The 16,054-nt window shown below is 45.1% G+C and overlaps 1 protein-coding gene across 1 annotated transcript in view; it reads right to left on the reverse strand.

Annotated features, from left to right (window-relative positions):
- Window positions 1-562: 562 nt before the first annotated feature.
- The window catches only part of EXOC4 (exocyst complex component 4), a gene marked incomplete at its 3' end in the record, with an annotated part of 44,285 nt that continues 28,793 nt past the window's right edge, over window positions 563-16,054 (reverse strand). Inside the window, exons 5-6 of the mRNA XM_010011240.1 lie at window positions 7,561-7,804; window positions 563-740 (exon numbers count right to left, since the gene is read on the reverse strand). Coding sequence (XP_010009542.1) covers window positions 563-740; window positions 7,561-7,804 — 422 coding nt within the window. The remainder of the gene's footprint in view (window positions 741-7,560; window positions 7,805-16,054) is intronic.

Here is a 16,054-nt window from a genome sequence, read left to right on the forward strand (position 1 = left end):
ATAAATCCCCTAATGTGCATGTGTAGCCTCACAGCAAGAATGAGAGAACAGGCATGTGATAGATGCTCTGCTGCTTGTGAGAGTCTCAGATGCTCAAGTGATAGGCATGGTACTACAATAAAGCCTAAGTAAGGTATAGCTTCAGTATCCTACACTTAAAAATAAGACTCACAAAGGAATTCCCTGAAAACATGCTGGGAGCAAGTGTCTCAGCTGACTATAACCCAGCCATAACGACAAGAGAAGACAAGTGATTAGAGCTGTGGCACTTTATAAGACAGGCATGACATGGTAACACTGAATGAAAATGTCACTGTGTGAAAGCTTCTGATAAATCACTTGGTAGGCAAAAGGGATCAACCTTTCCATACACCATAAGGATGAAGCCACAGAAATATTTTGCTGATATTTAAGCTCACTGGGGTTTAACAGTGTGTTATAAATGTGGCTACTTACCATAAATCAAGGCAAATTCCAGCACAGCTCACTCTTGAGTGTGCCAGGTATTCTGGCTATAAAAGCTGTATCAAGCTGAAACGGTGCCCACCCAAAAGATTCTTACCTGCAACACATCTTGGATCTTCACCCACACATCAACCATGTCATAGAGCTTGATATCACCGTCATACTGGCTGCAAGGAGAGGCCACTGTTTGCTGAAGGTGTCCAAGGACCACTGAGTGCGCGGCAGCCACAGCGTTGAACTTGTCAAAGAGAAGTTCCAGCAGCTCCAGCAGCAACCTGTGAACCACCAAGACAACCACCACTCAGTTTCCAGAAGATACCGCAGGGACACGGTCATGCAGCACATGAGAGGAGCAAACCAGGAGTCAGAAGTCCCACACAAGAGGGACGTGGAGCTGCTGGAGCGAGGCCAGGAGGCCCCGGAGCTGCTGCGAGGGCTGGAGCAGCTCTGCTCTGGAGCCAGGCTGAGAGAGCTGGGCTGGGGCAGCTGGAGAAGAGAAGGCTCCTGAAGGGGACACCTTAGAGCAGCTCCAGGGCCTAAAGGGGCTCCAGGAGACCTGGAGAGGGGCTTTGGACAAGGGATGGAGGGACAGGACAAGGGGAATGGCTTGAGCCTACCAGAGGGGAGACTGAGATGAGCTCTGGGGCAGAAGCTCTTCCCTGTGAGGGTGCTGAGGTGCTGGCACAGGGCGCCCAGAGAAGCTGTGGCTGCCCCATCCCTGGCAGTGTTCAAGGCCAGGTTGGACACAGGGGCTTGGAGCAACCTGCTCTAGTGGAAGGTGTCCCTGCCCATGGCAGGGGTTGGAGCTGGAGGAGCTTTAAGCTCCCTTCCAACCCAAACCAGGCTGGGATTCTATGACCTGTGCATACAAGCAGAATACAAGATATTCATTCTGAATTATGAAATGAATAGTATGGCAGGTTTTAACAACATGAAGTATCAGAAACCTAAACCATAAAGCCTCATCAACTGTGTCAGTTATCAAGATTTTACTACTATATGGAAGGTACTACAGCTATAACCTCATCTCAATGTACTACACTTTACCTGCTCCTATGGCTTCCTTACTGCCCAATTACTGTAATTAATGGACCGTTGCACATTCCTGAATATCTTGTGATAAGGCAATGACTCAACAGGTTTTATTATGTGAGAATGGAAGGATCCTGATGGAGTTCACTGCCGTTTAATGAGCAATTCAAGTACACACGTAACCCCAACAAAATGTGAGGATAACACTTCCCAAATCCATATGTTAGGCACTTCCAGCTCTGACAGACAGGCTCCATCACATTTAACTGCAGCAGCTTAGGAGTTACCACATGCTTGCTGCATCTACCCATCAGAAGCTGCTATCCCCAGAGCAGGACAGAAGATCTAGAGCAGAATTGGAGTCGCACCCACTCCTTAGCCACCACACTTCAGTCTTCTGTGTTAGTTAACCATCACTAATGAGATGTGTGTTCACACCTCAGCCACTTCATCTCAGAGTGCTGAGTATCTGCATGCATCCACTTCCTTCAGCGGTTTATTATCTGGAGTAATTAAGAAGCTGTTGCACATTTGCTGCTGTTACCACCAGACGAGTAAGAGTGGCCTCACAGGATGCTGTGGTTAAAACCACCCACCTCAGCCTAGAGTAATCCTGAACTGAACTTCTAGTCTGCAAAAGACAGAAAGTGGCTATTGCTTAACAGAATTACTATCAACTAACTGTGCCTCATTCATATACTATAGTTTCGTGTCTATGGATACACATGCATGGCATTATACAGCAGTCTCCTAGGATCTCACATGGGCCACTCACCTGCTGTCAACTACCAGCTCAAATGGTTAAGCAGAAAAGCACCTTGATTCAATAGAAAGAGCCATCAGGTAAGTCTGGGAGGACACAGTGAGGCCAGATGTACATCATATTAAAGATGTGTTTAGGAGTCATGGTATCATTACCTAAACCATTTTGTGATAAGAAACACAGGACATTAATACTGCCATACCTCAAGTGACAGCATCAGGAAAGACAGCTACTATCAACAATAACAGTATTACCTTTTCAACACGGGAAAGTCCAGTGTGGAAGAAAAGCTATTTAAATCCATTAAGGTTTTGTATCATCACAGAACCACAGACTAGTTTGGGACCTAAAAGCTCATCCAGTTCCAGCTCCCTGCCACGGGCAGGGACACCTTCCACTAGAGCAGGTTGCTCCAAGCCCCTGTGTCCAACCTGGCCTTGAACACTGCCAGGGATGGGGCATAATAAAACTTAATAACTATCCTGCCCAAGTGAAACTGAGAAGTTGCTACTGTGGAAAGACCTCTACATCTTCCTCCCTCCCCATCAAAGTTAGTCCATCACCAAAGGCACCAGTGAAGGAAACAAAAGAACCTGCAGATAAAGCTCCCTGAGAAACACCCTCCATCACTGTTAACAAGTGTCTTCTACAGCCCATTCTAAGATATGGGAGAGGCAACTATTGCTTCAACAGCCCCTAAGAGATATATAGAGCTTCACATAGTAAGTGGCAGAGAGGCAGCTGGGGCATGTGGCTGGCCAGAGAGAAGCCAGATATACAAATAAAGGAGGAAAAGCATATATAGAATGATTTGGGTAGACAAGGAATTTCATGTTGGAGGAACAGCCTCGCTTGACATGACAGAGAAGGTAACTTTATGGGAGCAAATAGACTATATACCACTGAAAACCTAACAGGGCAAGCCCAACTTCTTCTACCATCCCACCACAAAGAACACATTACTCTTACACAACTCTGCTGCCCCAGGGAAGCACAGTTTTGCAGCACCAAACAAGCTGGAATTTTGGACAATTTCTGTTGGCCCTAGGTGAGCCTGACCTCACATTATCACTTCAGTAGTATTTCAGTAATAGCTCCATACACTGAATTACTTGGTTTTCAATTCCAATGTCTTCCTATCCCCACGTGATAGCCATCAAGTCTCCCTGACCCACGTTCTTCACTGGCCCTAACTACCACCCCATTACTTGTTCTCTGCTAATGTCAGATTTCCACAGCTCCCTGTTTTTCACATTAGCCAGCTCCTCTTCTCTTAATTTTCTTTGCTCTAAAATCTGTCAGGTCCTTTTTGAAACAAGGTGACCCAAGAGACACAGACACCACCCGTGTCAGACAGCCAACGAGACAAAACAGCAGAAAACCATCTGGCCTAGATTTTATGCAGATGGAGCTGCAGCACAGAGTGACCTAAGGAGAACACATACAGAGAGTGACAGGAGACTGGCTGGGGCAATTTGTCAAAGCAATCTCATCACCTCTTCACCCAGGAAGATGGTAAATGTGTGGAGAGACAGTGACACACACCCAGAAGCAGCTCCTGTTGTCTGGACAGTAAGGGAGAAGGAGTTGATGCAGAGTGACTGCTGACATCTGAATGAGGCCAGGGATGACAACTCACGCATGTGAGCAGCAGTAGCATCCTCTGCCTGGTCTGAGCGTCGGTGTGGGTATAATTTGTCTTTATTTTAAAGCCTCAAGATGAGGTGAAAGTCCAGAAGCAGATGAAGAACACGGAGGGAAATGTGGATTGAATCCAACAGGATTTAGTAGCAAAATTGTTCATATACCACAGAAAAATTTGGGTTGGGAGGGACCTTTAAAAGTCATCTAGTCCATCCCCCCTGCAATCCAAAGTGCATCTTCTATATATCCCGGGCAAAATCTTGTCCTATAAATCTGACCCTCAAGTAGGTATGTGTCCAGATCAGTATTAAATCAAATCTCTTCCATAATTCAGAAGGTTCATGTATCAATACTCCAAGCTAACACAACATGGTCTCTCCTATGATGCTTGTCCTCCACAACCCAAGATACACATATCTAAACATGAAGGAGACCTGCTGTAATGAGCCACTAAGGGTAAGACAAAGGCAATTCCTATTTTTAAGCCCTTTTCACAAACTCATTCCAAGCACAGATACCTAAAAACTTATCCTACTTTTAAAAAGTCCACTCAAAGCTGAGGTCAGTGCAACCAGGTGAGATTCAAGGATGATTTCCAAAACTATCTTCTACCATGACAAGGAAATACCAGGAACCTCTTCCTGCCCTTTAAGGGGTTTCACTATCTTCATATCACTCACATTTCATGGTGCTAAGTGCATGTTAGTAAGGAGGGTTTACATCATAGCAAAGTATCTCACAGCCAAAGATGTTCCATCTAGTTAGGCCTATCCTAAGTCTTATCCTACATGACTGATCCATGTTGTGTGTTTCGGGAAACTCCAGGATCAGGTATATCAAAGAGCCATACAAGTCCTTCCTCTGCCACCCCACTGGTGACAAATATACTGCTGCCATTACATGGAGGTCCTTAGCAGGGCTCGTGTCATCTTCAATAAACAGGACTTTCCAGTGTCACACCAACTCTGCTGAGCTGAAACTGAGTGCTCAAACCTAAGGACAAGGACAACACACCCATGGTGGAATGGGCTGTGTGTTATCAACTGCTCTGGTACACAACATCTAGTACAGCATGGATGAGACTTGCTCCTGGCAGGCTCACAGGAGCTACAGGACTTCTTAAAGCTCTGAGGAGATGACCCGAGAGGCTGGTGGCTCTATGAAGAGAGCACCCAGAGGTGTGTGAGACATTCATTACCCTCTAGGAGCTTGTTGCTTTAGTCACAACAAAAAAAACCCAATCTTAAAATCTTTATATGATAAATTTGGGAGTAATTAATAGTGTTTTTATACACAAAGGTGGACACAAAAATCAATATGGAAAAGCTTACTAGGTAAGGAAGCAAAAGACAGATAAGAAGGATGCATCTCTTCAGACTCAGTAGCTGCTGTTAGACCTGCAACTTTTCTGGCCAGGCCTAGAGATTACTTCTCTCTTGTACAATGAGATGATCTACATAATTGTTACATGGGGTCCCCAAAGGAATTACACCAGAACCTCCAAGATTATCAGCCCCATCTGCAAGTGGAAGGAAACACCACCCTTTCCATAGAGAAAGGTTAAGAGCCACCCAGAGAAGCTGTGGCTGCCCCATCCCTGGCAGTGTTCAAGGGCAGGTTGGACACAGGGGCTTGGAGCAACCTGCTCTAGTGGAAGGTGTCCCTGCCTGTGGCAGGGGTTGGAGCTGGAGGAGCTTTAAGCTCCCCTCCAACCCAAACCAGTTTATGATATAACTTGTTCTGTACATACCAAATAAGCCACAGGGACCTTGTCCAGCAGAAGGCCTCAAACCATGCAGGCCTCTCCATCATCTCAGTAGTCATTTTATTTGCCAGAAGTGAGAATTTTATGGACACTTTTTAAAGTACAGTAGCTGAATACAGGCACTGAGCTCAACCACAGAGAGTAAGAGGCATCCAAGTGTGACAAGCTTTAAGGTGAAGTGAAAACCATTCCACTCCCAGAATCCTGAGGTCAAGTACACACTGTGGCTGACAGCCTAATGAATAGGTAAGCAGTTTCGGGTGCTGCATCGTGCTCAAATTTGGGGTCTCACAGAGCTCTCTTGAAATAGCAGGACTTTGTTGTTCACATTGATTTGCTTCCTGACAGCAGGAAAGTCACTGGGATTTGATTTAAAACTGAAGCTAATTTAAGGGGCGGTGTACCTCCCCTCACTACAATTTATTCCTTTCAACATAAATGAATGCAACTGCTTGCTGTAAACTTCACATGTGATTTAGGTTTAGAATCAGGTCTAATTATCTCCTCATTCAACAAGAATTCAAGACACTCTCCATAGCTCTACAATATCAGCATCTTAAAGGCTCACAAACTCCTATTAAACACATGCCAAAAGCCATTAAACTTTTCTGTCCCTTACTCAACCCTCTGGGCAGATTAATGTCATGAAGATTTGATCTGATCCTATTTATCCATTTCAGTGGACAACCAGGTAGTCATACAACCTCTCAAGACTGATTCTGAAGTCTATCAAGTATATGCTACGCTCCCTCTTGGCATCAGTAACTAGAAACCTGCCTTCTGCTTGTTGTAATTTCACCAAGGTATCAGCACAGTAACTCTATGAGTTCTTCAAACATAATTGTTTCCACAGCAATGAGAATGAGAGGAATTAGAAAGGAAGTCTTTATCAGGCCAACATCTTCCTTGGGAGTCATTTTCCACTACAAATATTACGTGTAATGAAGATACACATTTTGGGTTTCATTTTTCTCTTCCACCACTCATTCCCTTTGGACAGTGATCATTCCAACGTGCAGTATCACAGATGAGTATTTCAGGTAGAAGTGATAGCTGGCCCTTATGGAATCCTATTTTCCAAGCAACAGGCCTAGTGAATCCTGAAGAATGGCAGGAACAGTTCCCTGTTGGCTTCCACACCTCATCACTAATGTAAATGGGCTGCAAACCAACCAGAAACTTGGGCAGGTATTTATTGATGTAGTTAGTTCCATCCAGGATTCCAAAGCTCAGCACCTGCATCAGTTTAATTGGACTCTGATATATTTGAAGTAACTGAGCTGAATCTTCTCTTAAAATCACAGTACTCAGGAACTTCAGAATGTGTCTGGCATCAGCACCAGCGTAAAGCCACAATTCAGTGAAACACAAGATGATAGGATTTGTTTTGGCACAAGTGTTCTTTACACTGTAGATACCAGCACCCTGAGACAGCATTACAAATCAAGCTGCTGTAAAGGCACTTAAAATGAAAGATTAGGTTAAAATATAAAGAAAATCAAGTACTTAACACAATGAACCTCTTAGTAGTTAAATAATGTTGCCTTCTACTGTGCTTCCACCTTCAAATCTGCATTTCCAACATCTGTTTAGCCAAAAGATTCTCTTCTAGGGCCAAGCAGAGAAGGAAGCATCTCCCTTTCCCATATCCTTAGCTGAGTAGCAACAAATGCCTCCCCTTTCTGAATATGTTTCCTGAATTCCCAAGCCTTCCAGGTGCACATCAGCCTTTCAGTGAAACACAGGGATTTCTGGCAATGTTACCATTCCATCTCTCTGCTACTACAAAATCACTACTGCCATTCCTCCAAGTGGCATTTAATAGCTACAACACCCTTCCCCAGACTTGTTTTTGCAGCAAAACAAGGTTTGGTGGTTACAACATCCTTACCTAGGCTGGTTTTCCTGGGAAAGGTTCTCCCCTCTCTGGTAACCATTGTCTGCCACTTGGGTTGTGGAGCGCTTCACAATCTGCTTGAGTTCTTGTTCTAAGCGATCCTGGATGGCTTTCACTGTCTCAGGGATTTTTTTCAGCTTGGCCAGCCCTTTGATGAGTATTCCCATGAAGACAGTGCTGTTCTCCTCTGGATCCAGTTCCGCATCTTCTTTAATTTCCAGAAGGCTTGTGTCTCGCACTGGAATAGATTCACAAAGGCATAATCCAAGATTTCAACTATTAAACCCAACACTTAGCACCACGCAGAAGCAGCATATCAACTCCTTTGCCTTCACAGAACTCCCACCACTTGGAGCAACCAAGGAGTAAATAAGGAAACCAGCAACACCCAGAATCTGGATATTTCTGTTTGCTTGGGGGCTTCCCTATATATAAATACACCAGCCTGCACATTTGATTGATGTAGGAGTGAGAGCTCATGGTGTAAGTTATGTATTAGGAAACAAAGGAAGTCTGGTGTAATTAAGATATTCATAAAGGAGGTTTTATACCACTATAAATCCCTTGAGTGTGTTTCAAGAAGCTACAAGCCCTGAATTTCTAACCCAGCTGTTTTTCTTCACTGTATTCTTCACAAGAGAAGAGTTTTGTTCTAAACAGCATCAAGCTTAACAGACTTCGACGAATTCAGCAAAGTTTCCACTGCCAAAGTGAATGATTGTTTGATGTTATCCTACTCTGCCTTATTACGTCTGTCAAGGGGTTGATGAAGTTACTCAAATCTTTAAACAAGGCTTCTGGAAAGGAAAAGTGAGAAGAATTAGACAGGATATTGTGGATACAGTCCTGAAGTTAACAGGGATTGCACATGGAGAAATTCTGTTGCTAAGAGACAAGGAAGAGGAAAGCAAGAGGTACTTTTATGTATGTTCATTAAGCAACATCTCTTACTTTACAGATAACACCCAGCAACAACAAAAGTATGTTCCTGTTAAAGACTGGGTGAAGCACTTAATAAACATATTCAATCACTGATGTGAATTAAGTGTCTTCAAGGCAAACTCATCTAATGCATCTTGGAAGCTCTATAGCCACAGTGGCAGCACATGGACCAATGTGGTGGTGTTCTCCCTGCCCACCATCCTCACCCTTATATAGCCCAACTCTGCTCAAGACATAACCAGCAGTGGTGGTGCTAATGCATGTGTCTGGGGCCTGGTGGTCCATGGGACTCAATTCAGGGGACACAGATAACACAACAGCCAAGGGCTAACCTGAACAACGTGCACCACCCCTCCCCAGCCATAATCCTGGGCAAGGTCCAACTCAAGCCAAGTTTCTGTAGTTGGGATGCAAACATGACTATGAGTCAATCAGCTTACTCCATAAGTAGTAGACAGCTCAGGGCCTGTGGAGCTCTCCTGCATGGCAGCAGGCTGCACACCAGGATGACCCCAGAGTAGGGACACCTTTCAAGGTTACTCCTTGAGGTTAGGAGATTCCTTGCCACAACAGGTTCTCAGTAAGCAATTAAGAGCATGCTAAACTTTGATGTCTGAGCTAAGGGGTACAAAGGATTGATTGCACATATATACCCCTTTAGACATAAACTGCTGACGAAGTCTGGGACTAAGTTTGGATCGAGCTGCACTTAGACTCCTCTCTGGGGAGGAGTTAGAATCCAATGAGGTTCTTTCTGAACCTCACAACACAATGGGAGGGACTCTGACAGTTATGTCTGACCCTGTCCTCTGTGCAGTCAATAGTCAAGTGTTTCACCATTAAATCTTGCTAAATCACTGTCACATTTACTATCAAACTTGGCTAAATCACTATTTCATATCAATAAACATATTACTACTTCTCTCTTACGAGTGAAGTGCATCTCTCAATCCACGACAACAAACAGCACTGAAGTACAGGCCTGAAGCTGTGCCATCCACCATACCAAATCCCTGCATGGGAAGTCAAACCCAGCGGCTGTTGGATGGTGACAGATGACTCCTGGGGTTTACAACCAGTCAACAGAATTGTTACTTAAATCAAAACTTCTCCAACAACCTGAAGGAATGTCAAAAGATCCACCAGAAGGATTTAAATGACATGGCAGAAATGAGAAATGACACAGCACAAGTTGCACCCAGCCCTGTAGATGCTTGAAGGTGTCATACTCTGAACATCAGCACCCTCAAGTTACAAAACAACAGCCCAAAGAGCCCATATGGTGTAAACAGCACCACGATGAACACCTAACGCTTATTTCAGTGTCAGCTTACACCAAGCTCCACAGCAAAGACATGGTTTGTGTTGGAAGGGACCTTAAAGCTCCTCCAGCTCCAACCCCTGCCCCGGGCAGGGACACCTTCCACTAGAGCAGGTTGCTCCAAGCCCCTGTGTCCAACCTGGCCTTGAACACTGCCAGGGATGGGGCAGCCACAGCTTCTCTGGGCACCCTGTGCCAGCGCCTCAGCACCCTCACAGGGAAGAGCTGCTGCCTCAGAGCTCATCTCAGTCTCCCCTCTGGCAGGTTGAAGCCATTCCCCTTGGCCTGTCCCTACAGGCCCTTGTCCAAAGCCCCTCTCCAAGGGACAAGATCAGGTTTTAGGTAGTGAACATCAAGGAGATGAAATAGTGCTTTTTTCCTCCCTTATAGATACCTTTTCCAATTTTATTTGGGCAAGTTATGGGGTAAGCAACTAGAAACACCCAGAACACGGTAAATTTTTGGGAGAAGCAAGGATGCACACATATTCCTGCTCAACGCTCTCATCTATCAGATCCCTTTCAACCTACAAGGCTGCGAAGCACTTCATGTACTGTGTACATGGTCTACCCATGTTAACCCTACGTGTTACTCTCAGAACACCACAGCATGGCAGGCACAAAGACAGAAGATGAGCTCTTTGGAACAAGAGCTATGGAAAAGACAGGGCTGGAAATGTTAGAGGGAAAAAGGTTGTAACTTACTGTTTTTAAAAAGCCTCAAATATCTTGATCCTCTAAGTTCAATGTGAGGATTTCACACTAAACAACTTTGTAGGGACAGGTCCCCATCATCATGCTCCATCCCCTTTGTAAGCAGGCTGCAAATTATTCTTAATGACACACAATGCAAACCCAAGAGGGAGGAAACGCTGACATATCCAAATGCGAGGACAGCATTTAAGAGGACTAACAGCAGCAATCTGGCTGAGAACTCTGCCAGCACATCAGATGTGTGTGAAACTCTCCCGTTTTCAAAAGAGCAAACCAATTTTGAACACCCTCAAATATCAAGACATCGATTTACATCTCTTATAAACAACAGCAAAGTGAATGGCTCAAGATCTAGTAGCAAGAAGTTTTGTTAGATCTGGTCCTTTGCTAGAACAGTGGGGACCAAGTTTCCTGCACGTTGTGCCTATTAAGCAGGTATCCTGGGTAGCTTTGGGAGCCCATTGATCTCTAAGATCTGACAAGATCCCAACCCTGGGTAACTGAAGATGTTCTTCTTTTCCTGTGTCTTCCACACTTCAAACATCCTCTTCTGCCATTTAATGTCATCAAGGGGTTATTTGACCACAAAGCTTTGGCCCAGGAATAAGCCCCTCCTGTTCCCTACCTTTTAAAAAAGGCATCAAAAGCAGGCAGGCATTTATATGGAAGTGCATGTTTAAAAGAGCAATTCCATATGCCACTCTCTGGGTGAAAGAAGATATTCCTACATATCAGCTCTCAGAAATGAAAGATACACTTCTATTTTCCTTTAAACTTATGAACAACTTTGGTATTCATTGGTATGAAGGCAAAAATCACAACACTTTCAGAGTTTCATCCTAGCTTTGATTCTTGGAGAGAAGGGGGGTCAGCAGAATGGCTACCTTGGACTTGTGGAGGGCAGACTTTGGCCTGTTCAGGAGCCCTTGGGATGCAGTCCTGAAGGGCAAGAGCCCAGGAAGGTTGGACATTGTCCAGGAAGGAGTTATTCAAGGTGCAGGAGCAGCCATCCTCATGTGCTGAAAGATGAGCTGGCAGGGAAACCTGGCCAGGGATTTGGCTGGAACTCAGGAAGAACAGGGGAGTTTAAGACCTTTGGAAGAAAAGGCAGGTCACTCAAGAGGACTACAAGGGTGTTGTAAGGTTATGAAATGAGAAGGGCCAAAGCCCAACTCACATTTCCTCTGGCTACTGCTGTAAAAGATAATAACTATCTCTCTATAAATGCATTAGCAACAAAAGGAGGGCGAAGGAGAATCTCCATCCTTTATGGGATGCAGGGGGAAACCTAGTGGCAAAGGGTGAGGAAAAGGCTGAGGTACCTAATGGCTTCTTTGCTTCACTTTTTAATAGTAACATCAGTTGTTTTCGGGGTACCCAGCCCCCTGAGCTGGAAGACAGGGACAGGGAGCAGAATGAAGCCCCCATAATCCAAAGGGTAAACCAAATGTCTCCTGACATTCAGAGGGAACCTCCTGTGTTTTGGCTTGTGCCCACTGCATCTGGTCCTGGCAGTGGGCACTGAACAGAGCCTGGCTCCAACCTCTCTGCACCCTCCCTTCCAGGTAAAGGTCCCTCTTGAGCCTTCTCCAGGATGTGCAGTCCCAGCTCTCTTAGCCTTTCTTCCAAGGACAGATGCTCCAGACCCTTAATCCTCTTCATGACCCTGAGCTGGACTCTCTCCAGTACATCCATGTCTCTCCTGTACTGGGGAGCCCAGCACTGGAGCCAGCACTCCCCAACATGTCCCAGTGCCTGTGGTTGTTCCACTCCAGAGGCAGGACTTAGCAATTCCTCTGGTTGAACATCAAGAGGTTCCTGTCAGCCCATGTCTCCAGCCTATCCGAGTCACTCTGGATAGCAGCAAGACCCTCCGGCCTATCAACCAGTTTGGTGTCACCTGCAAGCCCACTGAGGGCACACTCTGCCCCATCATGCAGATCAGCAAATAACACATAGAACAGGACTGAACCCAGTAGGACCCCACTGGCTACAAGCCTCCAACTAGACTTTGTGCCACTGATATTGCCCTCTGTACCCAGCCATTCAGTCACTTCTTGAGTCACCTCGACCCCAACTCAGGTAGGGTTGAGTGACCCAACCTGACTACAGCTTGGATGGTGCTCATCCAACCTGTACATCTACTGGTTTTCCATTGGGATCATACAGAAGACGGTGTCAAAGGCCTTACTGAAGAGCAGGCAGACAATATCCACTGCTCTTCTCTTGTCTACCTGTTATATCATAGAAATTTATCAAGTTGGTCAAAGCATGAATTCCCCTGGGTGAAGCCACTCCTGATGATTTTCTTGTTTTAAGGATCTCTGAAACATGCTTATGAAACAGAACATTTAAATATGGTTCCTCAAAAGCCATCCAAGCCAACAAGCTCAAGCAGTGATGGTTTTGCCACATTCTCTCATGAAACATTCAGCCACTTCCAAAATATCATCACTGGAGCAGTGCACCTGAAAACACACAGCTCTGTGTAAGCAGACAAAAATATGCCCTTAAAGCACTAGTAAGTTGAATCATGTGCATCACTGATACATCACCTCCACGGCTGAAGGTGGAAACTTCCCTGACAGCTTCTAGGTTTGCTGGTGCCCCATTAAACCATCTATTCCAATTGATGCTACCCTCATTTGTACACTTGTGTCATTTCACAACAAAGAAACCTGCTGCAAGAAGCATTTTAATAGCTCTGGTCTGATGCCCAGAAAGGCCAATGCTGATAACTCGTTCAAGCAAAGCAGCTCAAAGACTCTTGGGTCTTGTTTTTCATTGCAATGAATGGCCAAAATTTGCTGCTCCTCATTACAGGAGATTCCATTAGCTGTGTGCTTTTATGGGCACCTAGTAAAATTTCATGTACTTTTGCCCATGATTTATGTCCTGTCTGATTATACTCTTTCAGCCTTCAATCCTTCTAAAGAAAAGGATGCAAGCTCAAAGTGCCCCAGAGGCATAATTTGAAGTGTGAAGAAACGTCACCTCCTCATTTCTGATGCTGAATCCCTGTTCTGACCCATGCACAGACACAGTGAGCCACAAATGGACAGTTACTTTAGAAATGGGGCCTTTAAAGATTTTGGTCATTTTCTGCTCCACTTTACTACCAAGCCCAAAGAAAATGGGTCTCGGAGATCAATAACCTCAAAGCCTCAAGGCAAATCTCCTCTTCATAAAGCTGTTGTTCACACTGTTCAATCTATAGCTTTAAGGATGTTGGTCTTTCAAAAACATTTTGATTTGACAAGGCCACTCTTCCAAATTCATTGCAAGAACATTTCATTCTGGCAAAGCTGGACAAAGCAATTCTGTCAGCCACGTTCAACACCCTCCTGATACACACCAGCATGACAACTGAGTCTCCAGATAAGAGGGTGCATGTCTGGTAGTCAAATATCTTACACCAGGACCACATACAGGAACTGCTAATGAAATTACACAGGAAAAGTGACTATAGCATCATAGAATAAACCTGGCTGGAAAAGACCTTCAAGATCACCCAGCCCAACCATTCCCAGCCCTGCCAAGGCCACCACTAACCCCTGGCACTGAGGCCTCGGCTCCACGGGCTGGGAACACTTGCAGGGACGGTGACTCCAGCCCTGCCCTGGGCAGCCTGTTCCAATGCCTGAGCACCCTCTGGGCAAGGAATTGCTCCTCAGCTCCAGTCTGTTTCTCTTCTTGGCTTTCATCACAAGGACCTAAAAATCTCCTTCATTTTCCTTTTCCTTCCCCAAACACACAGATCACGCAAATCGGTGCTTAGCTTCAAGTCCGAACACAAACCATGAGCGAGGAGCAGTGAGAGGAATCACAGTCCTGCAAAAACAGACCAAAAGTTACTTCAGAGGCTTTCACGCCAATTGTGTGGTTGCAAACCCTGCTCCAAGTGCAGGAACTTCCTCTTAAACATTCTAAGTAATAAAGTTTATCCTGAAGTAAGAACAAGCTCTGCTCTTTCTGTGGCACTACAATGAGAGCCAGAGAGAACCAGATCCGCCATCACCTTCCCATCAAGTCCTCAGCTGGATTTGTGCAAATGCAAACCAGCTAAACCAGGACCCCTCTGGTTCAGTGAAAGCATCATTTAATACTTAGTACAAGGCATAGAGAAGTCACCAGCTGGTGTCAGATCCTCAGGTGAGGTTAACAGGCAAAGAATTCCCATTTCCATGGCTTCTATCAACCACTTAATCCTTTTAGTTTCATAGAATCCCAGAATGGTTTGGGCTGAAAGGGAGCTTAAAGCTCACCCAGTTCCAATGGACAGGGACACCTTCCACTAGAGCAGGTTGCTCCAAGCCCCTGTGTCCAACCTGGCCTTGAACACTGCCAGGGATGGGGCAGCCACAGCTTCTCTGGGCACCCTGTGCCAGCGCCTCAGCACCCTCCCAGGGAAGAGCCTCTGCCTAAGATCCAGTCTAAACATATTTATTGTACATGTTTGAAGTGGAAGCAACTGCTTAAACAAGCAGAATGCCACAAAGGCATTTTTAGAGCCATCTTTGAAACTGGACCTTAAAGCTCTGGCTCCTGCAGGTATTTCGCAGGGCCAAGCTCACAGGTCTCCGTATATTTTCACCTCCACACATGCACTTACATTCCCAAAGAACCAGAGCTGGGAGCTGGAACTAGACTTGACCACAGAAGCCACCATCCTGCTTGGATTTAGCAGCTGTATTTTTCTCTTTGAGCTCAGAAGGATGGGTCACTGAAGCATATTATCTGTTCAGCATAAAACTTACATACACCAGTGGCAACACTGTCACCACCTCAGCTCATCTTCTCTTGGATTTCCAACAAGTATTCTCCAGAATCCTTCAGAAAAGGGCACTTGGGGTTTGCTCTGTACTGGGTGAGCACATTTTATAGTTCCAGGAAGAGCCTGGCATTGCAGGAACCTTCCTAAGTACTGTTCAGAGTACAGAAGGTTCAAGGAGGCAGACCTAATTTAGAAGTGAATTTATTTCTCTGAACTGGCATGAAAGGAAAATGTTACTGGTGATCTGCCATAGCTGCAATCCTCAGGTGAACACAACCAAGGGGTTTGTTTAAGTGCAGCAGGAACAGCTTTAATTTCCTTATAAAGATTCTACAGCACAAGGTAACATCTCCTTTGGGAAGTGAATGCAGAAAGGACTTAAAATGTTGGCATCTTTGCTGGGCTGGGTTGAATGAGTCAGAGCTTCATCGTGACACACATTAATACGCACGACCACTTTGTTTCATCAATAAAAAGCCAAAGAACTGAAATGACTAAAGGCAGAAACAGCTTTTGTTATGCAGACACATAAGTTATAAATTCTCTAATAGTCGTGCAGTCCTGGAAAAGGCTTCTTTTAAATAGAATTATGGGGAAGAAATATCCATAAGTACATTGTGCACTTGAAACAAAACCATATGCACGCTTCATGCTGATCGAGTGTTTCCTATTATAACCCACATCTTTGCCAGTCTGAGGGACACTGGCCCAGCACTCAGTGATTCAGAGCATAAGGAG

Source organism: Nestor notabilis, unplaced genomic scaffold, assembly GCF_000696875.1.
Source record: "Nestor notabilis isolate BGI_N333 unplaced genomic scaffold, ASM69687v1 scaffold3313, whole genome shotgun sequence".
Classification (NCBI taxonomy): domain Eukaryota; kingdom Metazoa; phylum Chordata; class Aves; order Psittaciformes; family Psittacidae; genus Nestor; species Nestor notabilis.